The following is an 18,138-nucleotide window of genomic DNA, read 5'->3' on the forward strand; positions in this document are numbered from 1 at the left end:
AGGAAGGAAGGAAGGAAGGAAGGAAGGAAGGAAGGAAGGAAGGAAGGAAGGAAGGAAGGAAGGAAGGAAGGAATGGAAAGAAAAAAGAAAGAAAAAGGAAGAAAGGAGGGAGAGAAGGAAAGAAGGAAATGAAAAAGAAGGAAAGAAAGGGAGGAAGAAAGAAAGAAACACTTACCTAAAAGTTGCAATAATTGCTGTAAATTCACTATCTGAGTAAAACTGTGTGATCACATGATGAGCCCCCAGGAGCTCCTTCCCATCTTTCCACCAAGTGATAACTGTAGTGTCTAGGTATATATTGGGCACATTTATTGAGCAATTGAATTTGATATCTTTATGTTCAGAAAGTATTACATGTCCTACTGTGTGCTTAAAGGCAAGAGATAAGAAGCTCTTTGCATTTTCAGGCACTACCCCAGGTGTCTTTGCAGTTCTTGTGCTTGGATTCCCAGACAACAGCAGGCCAGCATCAGATGCTTTGTAATTAGCTGATGAAATCTCTGAAGGAGGCTCTGTGGGTGTCAGGTATGGTTTTCTTTCTTGTTCCACTTCAGTGTAATCTGGGGAAAAAAACATATTTTCAGTCTTTTTTAACAGCAGTAAAGAAATTATCTTTCTTGTATGTGGTAGTCTTTACACAGAGGTAGTCACTTAACCAATCTGTGTTTTCATTCTGTTTAATTCTGTTCTATAAAATAAAAGACTCATACCTGACCTGCCTGAAGTCAGAGGACTTTCCTGAACCTGATGCTTTCCTCAGATCTCTCTGAGATCTAAAATATGTCTGCCTTTATGATCCTAAACAGCATAATCTCTAGAGTTCCTTCCAATAATGAAATCAAATGAACCTAGAAGGCATAAGAAAACATGATTGCTGTCTTGAAGTATGTGAAAAGGTTTCACGTGGAACAGAAATTTCTAGAACTTTTTTGTGTAGTCCCAATGGATGTCTACAGAGAAATAGATTTCAGTTCAAAATAAGAATGTCCTAATTAACCACAACTATTGACAAATACATTGTATACGACAGACTGATTTGTTAGGTACTAAGGCCCCACCATTGGAAGTGTTCAAGCAAAGGTTTAAAGACCATCTGTCACAGTATTACAGAAGGTTCCATATTGAGTGAGAGATTGGATTAGGTGATCACAACTTCCAGCTGACATTCTAAGATTCTATATACTATTAACAGAAGTTTGATTCTCATATGAGCAAGTGAGCTTCTCAGGGAGAAAAAAATTTTGTCACATGGGCACAGCCCTAACCACAGATTGAGTAAATGTAGGTCACTGCTCACAAAGGGAAGAGGTTATTTGTCTTGATGGTTCAGCATAATCTATCCCTGCCAAGGGAATAAAACTTCACAGCTCAATATCACTGTCAGTATGGTGAAGCCCACAGATGACCCCCTTTCAGAACAGTGTTTTTAAATTCACAAAACAAAATACATATATTGTTACAAAGGAAACCACAAAATAAGCAAACTTTTTCCAGTCTAGATTTATAGACCCTACCCTGAAATCTATCTACGGAGTCCTTAGGGGTCTGTGGACCCCAGGTTAAGAATCTATGGTTTACATTCTGGAGAGCAATTTGGTACTATGCCCAAAGGGCTGTAAAACTGTGCATACCCTTTGATCCAGCAATACCACTTCTAGATCTGTATCCCAAAGAGATCATAAAAATGGGAAAAGGACTCACATGTACAAAAAATTTATAGCAACTTTTTTGTGGTGGCAAAGAATTGGAAATTGAGGGGATGTCCATCAATTGGGAAATGGCTGAACCAGTTATGGTGTATGAGTGTAATGGAATACTACTGTTCCATAAGAAATAATGAGCGGGGTGGCTAGGTGGCGCAGTGAAAAGAGCACTGGCCCTGGAGTCAGGAGGACCTGAGTTCAAATCCGACCTCAGACACTTAACACAAAAACTAGCCATGTGACCTTGGGCAAGTCACTTAACCCCAACTGCCCTCCAAAAAAGCAAAAAAAAAAAAATGAGGAGAGAAATTACAGAAAAACCTGAAAAGACTTACAAGAACTGATGTTTAGTGAAGTGAGCAGAACCAGGAAAACATTGTACACAATCACAAGGACATTGTGCAATGACCAACTTTGATAAACTTAGCTCTTCTCAGCAATACAAGGATCTAACACAATTCTAAAAGACTAAAAATGCAAACTGCTATCCACATCCAGAGAAAGAACTATGGAGTCTGAATGCAGATTGAAGCATACTATTTTCTCTCTTTCTCTTTTTTTCTTTCTTGTGGTTTTTCCCTTTTGTTCTGCTTCTTCTTTACAACATGACTAATGTAGAAATATGTTTAATATGATTATACAAGTATAGCCTATATCAGATTGCACACTGTCTAAGAGAGGGGGCAGGAAAAGGAGAGGGAAAATTTAGAACTCAAAATCTTGTAAAAGTGAATGTTAAAAATAAAAGTAAATAAATAAATTTTTAAAAAAGAAATTTAAAAAAAGAAAAAAATAGGTTAAAATTGGGGGGAAAAAGAATCTATGGTCTACAGGGAAATGAGATAAGGGGAGAATCAGAGAGGATCACCCTAAGAGGGTGGCATGTGCTACAGGATTGGACATTCAGGCAGGATTGCCCAGTGTCCCCACCCTCCCTGGTGGAAAATGTGACTGTAAGAGAGAAGCAGTTTTACCAAATGACTTCACTTTCCTTCCAGTTGTTTCAGAGCCCTTTCACTGGCACTGTTGACCTTGTCTCTCCAAAGCACCACAGCTGGGGGATAGTCATTAAAATTCTTTTGTCCTTTCTCATTCCACAGTAATCCCCTGGAGGTTACTCACCTTCCTCTTCCTTACCACCTAACCTCTATCCTTTCCCCAGAGACCTGGGGACCTCTGCATTAGTTTCATTTCTCATGGCTTTATTAACAATAGTGGGTAAAGTAGCCTATGTTACACTACTTATAGGAAGGCACTTCTATTTTTCATGGACTAAGACTGACTCTATCTTTCATTCTCTGAGAGCTCATCACACTGTGGGGTGTTAAGGGAAGAAGACTTTCAACCGGCTATCCCCCAAGTCTGGAATTCTCTCCCTCCTCATCTCCACCTGCCTTGTTTGTCTCAGTCAAAATTTCACTCTCCACAAGAATCTTTTCCTGGTTCTCCCATATTTTTTCCCAATATCCTTCCCCCTCCCTTCCCCACTGCCATCCCATGTGACAAATAGTATTTTTAGGGACAAAAAATGAAAAAGAAAAAAAATAAGCATAAATGATATATACATCAGAAAAGTCTAAAAATATGTACACCTCCCTCATCTGTAAAGGGATGGGTAGGGGTATCTTTTCACATGTCTTCTTTTGAGTCATGATTGTTCTTTATAATTTCACATTTGCTTTTAAAGTTTTTGTGGTTTTTTTCCCCATTTATATCATTGTAGTCATTGTGTATATTATTTTCTTGGCTCTGCTTCCTTTACTCTTTATCACCTCATGTAGACCTTTTCATTTATCAACATATTTGGTGTTTTTAATATCACAGTAATATTTCATTACAAACATGTATCACAACTTGTTTAACCAATCCCCAATTTGAAGTGCATCTGTTGTTCATCTTTCATCCTCAAAGAGGACCAATAATATCATGAAGGTAATGTCTTGACTTCTGTATAAATTGGATTTAAATGAGGCAGAGCTCAAAAAAGTCACGAATCTCACTTTCTCCTCCAGAGTTACAAAAGTCAAGAAATTGATGATGGCACAAGATGCAATGGGTGACATTGGTTGATGGGCATCTATTTTGTTTCCCCATTAATCCTAGTACCTTTCATTGTTGACAATCTCCAAATAATCCTGAATGTATCTTGATTGTATGTAGTTGATTTCATGTTGTTTCCCTCATTAGACTAGGAGCTCTGTGAAATAAGGGACTGATTTGTTTTCTTTTGCTTGTTTATTTTTTTTTTTTTACTCTCCTTGTATCCCCAGTGCCTAGTTCAGGTTCCTGACACATAGCAGGCATTCAATTAATGCTACTTCACTGACTGATGACTTAGTTTTTTAGATTAACTTTAAAAGTTACCAGTTTCTCACAGCCAGAAGTATTATGTGGAGATTTTTAAGGGTCTGAAATTTCGTTCCTTTCATCTGTCAACTCTAGTGTCATAAGTGTTAGGGGCTTCCCCACCCCCACAACATTTCAAAATCCATTGATCAAAGAGCAGTGGTTCTTATTAATGAATTATCTAATCCATATCAGATTATTTAGGAATGAAAACAATGCTCTTGGGGGATATGATTGTTTCTGCTTGTTCCAAGCTTTGTCTCACAGCAAAATAAGAATGGAAATGAAAGAGGAACTCAGTCCTTATCATACTTCAAAGGAGTTTCCAAAAGTGATTATCTGAAATAGATTAAAATGGCATAATTACTTGATTCTCATTCTCAACTCCCCACCAAAGAAAAACTTGCTAAAGAAATGAAATATAGTACTCGCACTCAGGAACAATATACACATCCCCACATATGACTCCCTTAAAGTCTCCTGTGATTGACATCTCGTCTAATAGGGAGGGAGGGAGAGAGGCAGAGTGACTGAGACATGGGGAGAGAACTAACTGAGATTATTTTCCAGGCTGGTATCTAATCAATCTCAAGTGGTTAATGGTCAATCATGAAGGCCCTTATGATTTCATCTCCAAGCTGGTTGTCATTATCAATATCATTGCCATATTCCTCCCCATGGTCCAAGATTCATATCCTAAGAAGCACCCCAAGTCCTTGGCGTGGGCTAGATGAAATCTAAATGAATCTAGATTTAACCTAGCAAAGGGATTGCTGAAAACAGCATGTCATTTTATTAGCGGAGATAGTCAATGAAGCACCCTTCCCCATCACACTTACCAGTAATCAGTCCTTCAGGTAAATCAAAAAGGCCAGGGGGAGGAACTAGAAAGTTGCCCTAGGAATCAGGAAGTACATATAGACCATGTGACTCTGGCAAGGAGTTTCTCATACCTATGAAATCACAACTTTGCTTCTTTTTCCAGTCACCTCCAAAAGGAAAGGGGGGAAAACCATCAAAATAAACACTTTATCAGGAAAATGTCCATTATCCTAAAAAAGAATCCTTTAGGATATGCTATTGATTCCTATTTAGCAGAGATCTTCCTCCAAAAATCAAAACTGCTTAAAGCTGTGGACCGACCACTGGATCATCACAAAGCCCACAGCGTTACCCTTTACCCTTTACTGGATCAGAAAAGAATAAAACCTCTATTCTTTACTCTTAAATATTTCTGATCTTGGACATATGTATCCAACACTATAACTGGCTGAAATCAACCAAATGGTGGTTGAGAGGACGAGAGTAACACACATAAACTAATATAAGGACCGCAAGACAGTATATGAGCAAATGCTTTGTGTTGGCTTTGGACAAACATACATACTATTAAAGCTCCAAAAGGCCATTTAATCTAATCTTGTGGCTAACCAAGATTTTCTTCTGCAATATACTCAACAAGTGGTCATCCAACCCAGGTTTGAAAGCCTAGAGTAAGGGGGCAATCCATGATCTTCAGGGGCAGTTCATTCTACTTCTGGAAAGCCCTAAATCCTAGCACAGTTACTTCTTTGTATCAAGGGAAAAATCAGTCTCTTTGTAACTTCTCCCTCAGATTCTGCCCTCTGGGCCCAAGCAAAACACATCTAATCCCTTTTCCACATGAAAGCCCTTTGAGACAGCTACCAAGTCTTTTCCAAAGCCCCAATTTCTTTATTCTAGGTTATTGTTGAGTTGCTATTCAGTTGTGTCCAACTCTGTGACACCATTTGGGGTTTTCTTGGCAAAGATACTAGAGTGGTTTGCCATTCCCTTCTCCTTCATCACCCCATTTGGGGTTTTCTTGGCAAAGATACTGGAGTGGTTTGCCATTTACTTCTCCAGTTCATTTTACAGATAAGGACCTAAGATAAACAGGGTTAAGTGACTTGCCCAGAGTCATACAGCTAGTAAGTGTCTGCGGTCACATTTGAACTCATGACTCTAGCACTCTATCCATTGTACCACCTAGCTGCCCCCTGTTCTAGTCTAGACATCTCCAGTTCTTTTAACTGATTCTTATTCATCGAAGTCTTTCTTAAAATGTAGCTTCCAGAACTAAACACAAAGCTAAATATATAGAAAAAATATAAAGCACTTTTAAATGTTAATTATGATGATGATGATGATATAGTCTGACCAGGCCAAAATCAAAGCAGAATAAGTGGCAGAACCATCCCTCCCCCAGTCAAAGACTCTATGCCTCTTTTAATGCAACCTAAGATTATGTTAGTTTTTTTTAGGGTTAGATCAGATTGCATACATATATATTGAGATTATGATCCACTAAAACCCCACATCTTTTTCAGAAAAAAAATGTATAATATGGTCATGCCTCCACCATGTTGTATTTGTAAAGTTTAAAAGAAATTTGGCTTGGGGAGGGAATGAAATACACACTAAATAGGGGATCTCACCCTCCAGGAGAATGGGGGGGAGGGGATGTGAGGGGGGATGATGGAAGGGAGGGCAGGCTGGGAGGGAGGGAAGTTGGAAGCACCCACTTTTGAAAAGGGACAGGATCAAAGTAGAGAATAGAACAAGTGGGATGTGGGATAGGAGGGAGGGAAATATAGTCAGTCTTTTACAATATATCTGCTATGTTATTGTTTTGCATTAGCCACACATGTACAACCTATACTGAACTGCTTATCTTCCCAGTAAGGGTGGGTGATAAGGGAGGAAGGGAATGAATCTGGAATTCAAAGTTTTAAAATCAAATGTTTAAATATATATATACTATTATCAATATTGTTTTACATGTAATTGGGAAATATAGAGATCCACCATGCCCTACTGGAAAAGTTGAAACGGGTATGGGAGAAAATATGGGAGAGAGCAGATCAGAGGTGGGGATATCCTGTGGGACTGCTGTTTTGGGGGGATGGGTGGGGGAAAAACAGGGAGAAAATTTGTAACTCAAAATCTGGCGGAAACGAACGATGTAAATCAGAAGTTAATAAAGCATTTTAAAAAATAATAAAGACAACATTTGTAATAGTTCAGAGAGGGTAAAACATTATCTGATGAGAGAGGGATTTACAGAAGAGAAAGTACTTGTGTTGGGCCTTGAAGAAAGGGTAAGATTCAATTCAATTCAATAAAACAAATATTTATTTAATGTCAAAAAAAAAAGAAAAGTCATTTCTCGTGATGTAAAATGTTATCCACCTCTAGAAAATGAACTGATAGGAGTATGAATGCAGAAAGAAACATACTATTATTTTATTTTCTGTACTTTTTGTGTTTCTTTTTTCCCCCTTTGGGTCTGTATCTTTCTCCACAACATGACCATTATGGTAATATGTTCAGAATGATTGAAAATGTATAACCTATAAAAATTGCTTACTGTCTCAGGGAGGGGGGAGGGAAGGGAGAGAGAGAATATTTGGAAGTCAGAATTTTTTTTAAATGAATGTTAAAAATTGTTTTTACAGGTAACTGGGGAAAATAAAATATTACTTTTAAAAAATATCATTAAAATGTTATATGCTTTTTGACCCATTGATACCATTAATACAAATGTACACAAAGGATATCAAGGACAAATAGAGAGTTTCCAAATATACAAAAATATTTATAGCAGCATTTTTGTAGTAGCAATGAAATGGAAAGAAAATAGATATCCATTAATCAGAGAATGGATGAAAATCTTTGGTATATCCATGTAACAGAACATTATTGCATGTTAAGAAAAGACAGGGGAGCAGCTAGGTGGCACAGTGAATAGAGCACCAGCCCTGGAGTCAGGAGGACCTGAGTTTAAATCCGGCCTCAGACACAACACACACACAAAAACTAGCTGTGTGACCTTGGGCAAGTCACTTAACTGCCATTTTCCTCAGTTCCTCAACTGTAAAATGGGGATAAAACACTTACCTAGAATGGCAGTTGCAAGGATCAATTGAAATAATATTTCTAAAGATAGTATTTGTAAACCTTACAAATTTTTAAATGCAAACAGTGCTATATTACTACTAGCTATTGTTTGAGCTCAATGTTGAAGTTGCACCTTGAAAATGGAAAAAGGTAGAGAGGATGAAGGCATGTAAGAACAAACCCTGTGAGCATGAGTAGCTCGATTCTACCGTGGTGAAAACTCTATGTCTTTTCCATTGACCTTAATTCACCTTTATAAATGTGATAAACATTTATAGCTGTTTATAAAATAGTGCCATACTAAGGATTGAAGACTCAAAAGACCAAAAAACAAAACCAAAAAGTAATCATTTCTGCGCACCAAGAGCTTACAGGCTACATTCACCATGAGGTGCACACTCGAGGAAAGAGGATCTTACCATAATCTGACAGAAATGTAACACAGTCAGCTAGAAAGTAAGAGGTGGAGAGTACTCAGTTGGATAAACAAGACTTGCAGAGGAGAGGGTTCACCCGGTTGGCTCTCAGCCAAGGCCTTGATTTCTACCACAAGGAAATGTCCACAGAAATGTATGCAGGACCCAATACTGGAGACTCCTGAATAATCTACAATGTGTATGGTTCTCCTAATGATAATTAGGGGATTGATGGCTATGCCTTAAACACAGGCCAGTACAAAGCAGCTATTCATCAGGACCTAAAACTTCAGCACTGAAAATAGTCATTTCCTATAGTTGTTATTCTCAATTGGAACCAGATATTTGGTATGAAATGCCCTACTCCTAGGAATAGGGAAGTGTTAATGTTTATTTAGCCCAAGGATTTCCTTCTTTTCCTTTCTCACCCAAAAGCCACAGATCCCTCAGCATTGGTTCTGGCTTCAAGAGCAGGCCTTGAGGTAACACTTTTCTTCCCTGGCAACTGACTCCTGGTATAAAGTCAAACCTTGACAGGTTGAAGGGGCTTTCAGGGAAGATCTGGAATCTCTTCCCCATCCCCAAAGTTTCTGCTCAGCAATGATGCCTGCAGTATCACCATTCAAAATCCATCTTTCCCAGTAAAAAGAATAATTTTCTGTAAAAAATGCAAATGAAGTAAAAATGTGTATGAATTAATATATTAGGTTCTTTCAAAGAACAAAAATGTCCAGAATGCACAAGGAAAATTTTGATAATGAGGGTAGGAAACAGATACAGTGCAAGGAAGGGCAAGTCTGGGTATGACACCACGAAAGCATTGGATACCTGAGGTCAGAGTACCAAGAATGGTAGAAGGATGTTACCTGCTTTACAGTAAGTACTGCTTGGGCCAGCTTTATCTAGCATTCTAAGAATTTTCCCAGTTTGCTTTGTGGTAGAGATATCTACAATTCTGTTTCCTATCTGGTTTAGAATTTGAATAACTTCCAGATGGAGAAAAGGAGAGTGAGATGGTCTTTGAATTTGCTCTTAAAAAAACAACTAAAGTTCTCTCTAAGAAACCTAACTTTTGGGGGGCTGGAGTCAAGATGGTGGAGTAGAAACAGAACTTCCTCAGGGCTCCAACTTCCATCTCCTCCAATTCATGTAAAAAATCACTCTAGAGAGTTGGGTGGCCAGGTGGCTCAGCGAGTAAGAGCACTGGCTCCAGTGTCGGGATGACCTGGAGATCAAATCCAGGCTCAGATACTTAGCACGACACTCAGAAATAACTGGCCGTGTAACCTTGAGCAAGTTACTTAACCCCAATTGCTTTAAAAAAAAATCACTCTAGACAAACTTTGGAGCTAAAGAACCCACAAAATGACATAGACAAGCTAACCCCCCTCTGAAGACAGCCCAGCAGGCTGGCAGGAAGGGGCCATTGCGGTGCTCTGGGAAGCCAAGCCCACCCCCACTGGAGCCAGAGGTTTTAGCCTCAGAGAGGCCTGACCAGCTCCAGCTGGAGGGACTTCAGATCACCAGCAGCTGTGGTGGTTTCCAGAATTATCAACCCATAGATGCCAAAGACAAAGTGAGAGGTCAGTGTAGACTTTGCAGGAACAGGGAGTTTGGGAGTGCAATCTGGCCTTTGCCCCTGGGGTGAGAAGCAGCTGAGGCTCCACGGCTATGCAGCCGCCCCTCCACATGGCTGCTTCAGAACTCCTGGTCGGCAGATTGTAGGGGGACCAAGCAACCAGTCTGGGGGGTAATCGCTCTTGCTTTAACCTGCTTGGATCTGAATTGCTGTCTAGGGTGGAGGTCCTGGGGTGTGTGAACAGTCTACCAGAGCATGTGGAGGCTTCAGAGAGGGCACCCAACTAATAGCTCTGGCAGCTGCAAAAACCCCAGCATTTGGGATAAAGCTCCCCTTTCTGGTATAATAGTTCTACTGTGGCAAAAGGCTCAAAAGTCAAGTAATTGAGTGGCAACATGAGCAAGCAAAGGAAGCAAAGCAAACAGAGCAATCCTACATTAGACTCCTATTTTGGGGACAAAAAGGATCAAAGCATGGAACAGGAGGAAGACAGAGAAGTCAGAACTCCTGCAAGAAAAACTTTCAAGAAAAATATGAGCTGGTTACAGGCCATAGAGGAGCTTGAAAAGGATTTTGAAAACCAAATAAGAGAAGTGGTGGAAAAATTGGGAAGAGAAATGAGAACAATGCAAGAAAATCATGAAATGAGAGTCAACAACCTGACTGAAGAAAATAACACCTTAAAAAATAGACTCAGATGGCAAAAGAAAAAGGCAATGAGGAGAAGGATGCCTTAAAAAGTCAAATTTGCCAGATGGAAAAAGAATCTCAAAAGCTCACTGAAAAAACAAACAAACAAAAAAGGAATCCTAACTTTGGGGGCAGCTAGGTGGTGCAATGAATAGAGCACTAGCCCTGAAGTCAGGAGGACCTGAGTTTAAATCTGGCCTCAGACACTTAAGACTTATTAGCCATGTGACCTTGGGCAAGTCACTTAACCGCAATTGCCCTGCCCTCCCCCCTCCAAAAGCAAATAAATAAATAAATGAGTGAGTAGATAAATAAGTAGATAGATAATGGATAGATAGATAGATAGATAGATAGATAGATAGATAGATAGATAGATAGATAGATGATAGATAGATAGATAGATAGATAGATAGATAGATAGATAGATAGATAAAAGAATCCTAACTCTGTGGGGTAGCTAGGTGGTGCAGTGAATAAAGCACTCGCCCTGGAGTCAAGAGAACCTGAGTTCAAATCTGGCCTCAGACATTTGACACACTTACTAGCCATGTGACTTTGGGTAAGTCACTTAACCCCAATTGCCCTCCAAAAATAAAAAAAAAAAATCCTAACTTTCTAAAGGCCTTGAACTTGAATCATCTACTTTGTCCCTTTGACACCAGGGAGAACTACTTGTACAGGTAAGCCACCTCTGTTCAGAGACTGCCACTAGCAGGTCACAATTTGATTCAGGAAAGAAATCGGTCATTTATTTCTCCCATTCCAAAATGTAGAAAGAGCATTAACATACTCAGTAGTCACATCACACAGGGTACAGTTGGTTGGTATCTATATGTGAAGATAACTCCACTACTGTTTTGTTTCATAGTGGACTTGGGCAAATTCCTGAGAACTTGGGAGAAGAGATGAGGGGAGATGCATGCAAGGCTCTCAGGGCAGGAAGAATATTGGCAGAACAGGGCTGGTACTAGAAATAAAACCTCCAATATTTAGGACCAATAACTCGTCTTAGCCCTTTCTTCTAAGCCAATTTATCAAGTACACATATTGAATCAGGTCCATGTCCCTAGAAGTCAAACTTAGACTACAAGATGTTTACTCTGTGCCTTGATTCCCATTTTCAGATAGTTTTGATTTGTTTTGTTTCAGATCTAGGTGGAAGAATCAAAAGATCATGGATCTAGGTCTAGAAAGACCTTAGAGGCCATTTAGTCCAACTCCCTCAGTTTTTGCACACAAGAAAACTGAGGTCCACAAATGTTAAGCGACTTGACCAAGGTCACATAGGCAGTAGATGGGAAATAGAGATTTTCATTCAGGTTCTGTGATTCTAAGTTAGCATTCTTTACACTAAACCATGCCACCTCTCAAAGGAGTAATAGTTCAGTTTTTAGTACAAATGGTATGATAATCAATAACCAAGAGCAAAAACATTTTCAAACAATAAAACTATTTATATCAAGATTTCAAATGTTTGAAAAACCAAGACCTTTCTGTATATTTGACCTTTCTTGTCTATCTTTTCTATTTATTTAAAGTCTCCTTTAAATACATAATTACTAAGGCCTAATGGGGAAAAGATAATTTGCCAGAGGATACTTGTCAATTTCTTAATAATGGCAGAGCTAACTTCATCTTCTGACTCCCAAATAGGTGGATCTTTCCACTACCACTTTAGCAAAATTAGCTTACTTTTTTGCTGTTCTCTGAATAATTTCAAATGATGTTTTCAACAACAACATCTCAAATAACTAAATAATTCAAAAGAACAAATTATTACTTTTTACCTTTCCATGGCAGAGAGGCCTCTGTACCATGAACCTTTCCTTAAGTAAAAGAATTAGTAGTGCAAGACATAATTCTAGCTCTCCAAAAGTGGAACAAGTTGCTTCAGGTGGTGATGGTTCTTCGCCAGAGGTTTCAAAATAATAACTTCAAAGCACTTCATAGTTTGCAAAACATTTTACATACATTATCTCATATGAGGAAGATGCTACAGCTATTATTAATCCTAGTGAGTAGCCAATGATTCCATAAAGAATGAAATAAGTTATATTTTAACAGGAAAAGATATTGTTATGAGAATTATCCCTACATTAACTGTCTGGGCACAGTCGCCACCTTGTCAGAATTAGCAAACTAGAAATAAAAATTAGTAAAAACAAACAAAAAATCAAGAAATAAAAATAATGAGAAAAATGTCATAAACGGAAATTATCATCTTGAATTATTTAAATAAGTTATTAGAAATAAAAAATGAGAAATGGACAACAAAAATGACATCAGTACTAACTATGATTTCATCCAGATGTTTAACCAATGTATAGTAACTGCCACGAGACCAAAAGAACCCTGAAAGCAACTAAATCACCATCTGTTTTATTCACAGAGAGATGGTTGCCAAAGGCAACAGCAGGTTAGAATCATAAACTCATATGCAAAATCTTACAAGGAAGGATAATATGTGATTACAAGCAGTATGGTCTCATAAATCAGAGAAGCAAAGGACAGTCAGACCAGTTTTAAGAAAGCTTGACAAGACAAACCAAATAAGCAAAGTCATTCCAAGGACCTTTGAGTATGAACATGGAAGGTTCACAAAGAGAAGAAAAATGGAAAAGACTTCCAAAATTCATTACAAGAAATTATCTTCTGTATCAAGCATAACAGATCCATCACACTTGGAATTTAACATTCCAGTCCAGGATGTGTTTTTTCGAGGTAGAAATGTCTCTACAGAGACCCAATACAGGAAAAGTAGCATACATGTACATATGTATGTATATGTATATGTGTGTGTATGTGTGTGTGTAAAATCAGAACCATACTGGAGACAATAAAATACTAAGATACTAAGGGAGGTAAAAATATTCAAGATATATGAAGAAGGGGAAGATACCAAAAGCATGGAAAAAAACTCAAACCCTATTAATAACCAAAAAATGGCAGAGAATAGCTATAACTACTATCTTATATGACTATTCTCACTTCTATACAAAATTCTGATGACAGTCACCTTTGTACAAATCATGGGCATCTCTTTTAAGCTATTAGGAAACAAACAAGCTCCAAGAAATCATATTTAACACTGGACCACTTCTTTACCATTTCACAATTTCCTGAAAGATATAGATAATATAAGATTTCACTATACTTATTATTTATTGAGTAATAAAAGTCATTGAAGTAGAAGAAAACACTTAATAGGCTCTTTTAGAAGAAGTATCTCATCTGTACTTCACGATCAGTGAAGATTCCTTGGAAAATGGGAAAGCTTAAATAACCCTCTTCAATGATCCTCTGATAATAAATATCACTGAAGTCATAAAATGGCAGCTATGTGCTTGCCAAAAGTATTTGCCACTGTGGTAGAAGAGATATAAGGCAGAGTTCAGGTTGAGGAAAAATTTTTCTGTGGATAGCAGTGTACTCCAGACGCAGATAACATTGTCCTGATTACATTCAACCCCAAATCATGGAAGAGACTCTTGAAAGAGATCTCTAATTTCTCAAAGGAGTTTGGCTTGTCCATATCCAAATAGGAAAGGCCAAGTGAATAAAGAATATCTAATGCCCAGATAGCAACATGCATTTAGACAGACCCTCTATAGAGTTTGTAAAGAATAAGCATATCTGGGACAGACAGTAAAGATTGACAATGAGTGGGCTATGACCTTAACAAGAGGAGGAAGAGTGGATTGCTTTTGGGAAATTAAAAGGCTATTTTACTGACCCCAGGTTTCCCATATAAGCAAAGGCCCATTTTTCAATACTATTTGATTCTGGACAAGTCACTTAACTCTGTTCGACTCAGTTTTCCCATCTGTAAAATGAGGTGGAGAAGGAAATGGCAAACCACTCCAGTATCTTTTGTCAGGAAAATCCCAAGTGGAGTCACAAAGAGTCAGACATGACTGAAATGACTGAACAACAAAAATTGCATGGCAGTGACACACAGAATATCACTGCCTCTGAAAAACTAAAAATCAGTACCACACAGGGGACAATGGGAAGGCTCATGGTAGGTGTGAGAAGCCTGCCACATATAACCAACAAAAAACTCTGAAGAAAAACAACTAAACAGAAATATTGAGAAGCTGCTGGGTAGCGAGGTAGCACAGCGAGTAAGAGCACCGGCCCCAGTGTCAGGATGACCTTAGGATAGAATCCAGGCTCAGATACTTAGCTCCACACCCAGAAATAACTGGCCATGTAACCTTGAGCAAGTTATTTAACCCCAATTGCTTAAAAAAATATATTGAAAAGCTGCATGATAGGGAGAAAAGATGAAGTGCTCACAATGGTAAGAGTGAGAGATAGATAGATAGATAGATAGATAGATAGATAGATAGATAGATAGATAGATAGATAGATAGATAGATAGATGGCCACAATGCTCTTATCAGTACCCTCTAGATGTCAGGAGAAAACAAGGAAGGCCTCTAGCAAACTGAGTGGACTCCCAGAGTGGAGAACTTTGGGGAGACTTAGAGTAAGGTCCTTCAGGATGGGCCAGTACGAATAGGCTACAACCTGCATCACTGGAGTGAAATCCCAAATTGATTTTTACCCATCTGAGCTTTCTTTGTATTCCCAGTGCTCAGCACAGTGCATGGCACATAGCAAGAGCTTAATAATTTTTTGTTGACTAGAAAATTTTTGAACAAGAGGACCTAAATTTGATTCATTGTTTCTTCCATTTCTTGTCAGTGTTTCTTTAGACAAGTCACTGACCTCTTGGGACCTCAGTTTCTATTAATAAAGAGGTTATATCAGATGATATCAAAGGTTCCTTCTAATTCTAAAATCCTGTGTTTCTTTGATACTCTGAATTAAGGAACCTTAAAAAAAATCTAAAAGTCATATATCTCTAGTCTCAGTTGTGGCAGCAACACTGAAATTGTCTTATGGAATGCCCTGGGGACTGTGATGATTGATCTCTTTCAGAGAATTCATTAATTAAAGGCCACAATAAACACATCAAAACAAAACAGCATTCAAAAGGTTTAATTGGAAGTTAATATTCTCAAGTTCTCTGTTGAAGAAAACCTGTTCTTACTTGTGAAAATGATCATTCTGGACAAAGACTTAGAAACTATAATGAGATGAGACATTTAAAGAGAATACTCCCAAGGCTTAGGATAGCAAAAAAAAAAAAAGCCACCTTCCTTGAAATAAATATAGTTCTCCTTTGTATGTTGTAATGGAAAATAGTATCACAGACCTGGCAAACTCTTCATTGATGCCATATACATTTACATTCTGGAATACCAGAGTAACTAAAGCTGTTGGTCGATAAACATCTATTCATCACCTAATATGTTCCTGGCATTTTATTAATTGTGAGGATAAAAAGAAAGACAAAGGGGGCGGCCAGGTAGCACAGAATAAGAGCACCGGCTCCAGTGTTGGGATGACCTGGAGATCGAATCCCGGGCTCAGACACTTAGCACCCACCCAGAAACACCTGGCCATGTAACCTTGAGCAAGTTACTTAACCCCAATTGCTTAAAAAAAAAAAAAAGACAAAGACAGTCCCTTCTCTCAAGGAGCTCTCAGTCTAAGGGAGGATACAACATACAAATAATTTGTGTACAAACAAGGTAAATTGAAAATAATCAACCAAGCGAAGGCATTAGAATTAAGATGGATCAGGAAAGGTTTCCTGTAGAGGGTAGAATTTTAGCTGGGACTTAAAGGAATCTAGAAGGTAAAGAAGAGGAGGGAGAATATGCCAGACATGGAGGATAGCCAGTGAAAATGTTCACAGTCAGGAGATGGAATATCTTCTTCAAAGAACAGCCAGGAGGCCAACATCACTGTACTGAAGACTAGGTAGTGGGGAGGAGTGTTAGGCATAAGAAGATTGGAAAAGGGGAGGCAAGGGCTTTGAATGTGGAACAGAGGATTTTCTATTTGCTCCCAGAACTGATATGGAGTCACTGGAGTTCACTGAGTAGGGGGTGGATGGAGTTCGGTGACATTGTCACACCTGCATTACAGGAAGATCACTTTGATAGCTGAGTGGAGGATGGATTGGAGTAGAGAGACTTGTGCCAGTAGTCCAAATATGAGGTAGCAAGCCCCATACAAGCCCTACCAGGTTCATGGCACTGTCAGAGGAGAGAAGGAAGGAAGCATGTGTGAGAGATGTAATAAAGGTAGCAACCCTAGGACTTGGTAACTGACTGGATACGAGAGGAGTCAAAAATGACACCTAGATTGTGAGTCTGGGTGGTGGTGCCCTCAACAATAATAGGGATGTTAGGAAGAAGGAAGGACTTGAAGGAAAAATAATGATTTTAGTCTCAGACATGTTGAATTTAAGATGCCTAGTAGGCAGCTAAAGATGAGAGACTGCAGGTCAGGAGAAAGGTTGGGGCTGAATAAATAAATTGGAGAATCATCTGCATATAGAGGATAAGTAAAACCATGGGAGCTGATATTACATCAATAAGCAAATAATATAAAGGAAAAAGAGAAGAGGATCCAGGAGAGAACTTTGGGGACAAAACTGAATGAAAGGGAAAAAGAAATATTTATACAAAGCTTTGAAGTCCACACAGAACTTTTCATTTGTCTTACAATGATCCTGTGAGGTAGACACCACAGGTATTAATTCAGTTTTAGCAATGAGGAAACTGAAGTTCTGAAAGTTAAAGCACTTTGTCAAAGGTGACACACAAAGAGTATCAGAAGTAGATTCGAAATCCAAACTCCAAGTCTAGCACATTGTTCACTACAACAAGATGTTTTTCAGTTGTGTCTGACTCTTCATGACCCCATTTGGGGTTTTCTTGGCAAAGAGGCTAGAGTAGATTGCCATTTCCTTATCCAGCTCATTTTACAGGTTATAAAACTGAGGCACACAGGGTTAAGTGATTTCCACAGGGTCACATAGCTAGTAAGTGTCTGAGGTCAGACATGAATTCAAGAAGAAGAGTTTTCCTGACTCCAAGCCCAGAACTCTAGCCACTGCAGAACGCAGCCACCTCCCAAGGTCCCATAGCAACTGGCAAATTCCAACCAAAGTCTTCTGGATGTAAATCTGGTGTTCTTTCCAATTTACCATGATGCCTCTTCACCAAGTCCCATGAATGAAAGAATAATGAAAGAATGAGTCAGAGAATGAATGAAAGAATAAATATTATTAAGTGCTTATCATATGCCAGACTTGGTGCTAAGCACCGAGGATACAAAAATAAGCCAGTAAGTCAGCCTCTACCTTCAAGAAGCTTACATTCTAAGAGAAGACAAAACATCAAGGGATATATGAGAGTTGAAAAGGAATCGAGGGGGACAATTCATAGGGAGGCATGGTTTATAAATGTTTGAGAAATATGCAGAGAGACCTGCTTCTTGGCAAGACAAGGTGAGGTCCAAAGGGCAGCTTCCACATGCTAGTGAGAGGAAGAAGACTGCCAGAGTGCAGTTGTGCTGGCTTGGAAAGACCCAAGATTAGAAAAACAATCAAGCAAAACACCAT

At 38.7% G+C, this 18,138-nt stretch overlaps 1 protein-coding gene across 1 annotated transcript in view; it reads right to left on the reverse strand.

Annotated features, from left to right (window-relative positions):
* The window catches only part of MERTK (MER proto-oncogene, tyrosine kinase), a 136,308-nt gene that overhangs the window by 101,140 nt on the left and 17,030 nt on the right, over positions 1-18,138 (reverse strand). The window contains exon 2 of the mRNA XM_069075561.1: positions 176-560. Coding sequence (XP_068931662.1) covers positions 176-560 — 385 coding nt within the window. The remainder of the gene's footprint in view (positions 1-175; positions 561-18,138) is intronic.

Source organism: Petaurus breviceps, unplaced genomic scaffold (genome assembly GCF_028583685.1).
Source record: "Petaurus breviceps papuanus isolate PSGF00001 unplaced genomic scaffold, PetGlider_PUasm1.0 90919, whole genome shotgun sequence".
In the NCBI taxonomy this organism is placed as follows: Eukaryota; Metazoa; Chordata; class Mammalia; order Diprotodontia; family Petauridae; genus Petaurus; species Petaurus breviceps.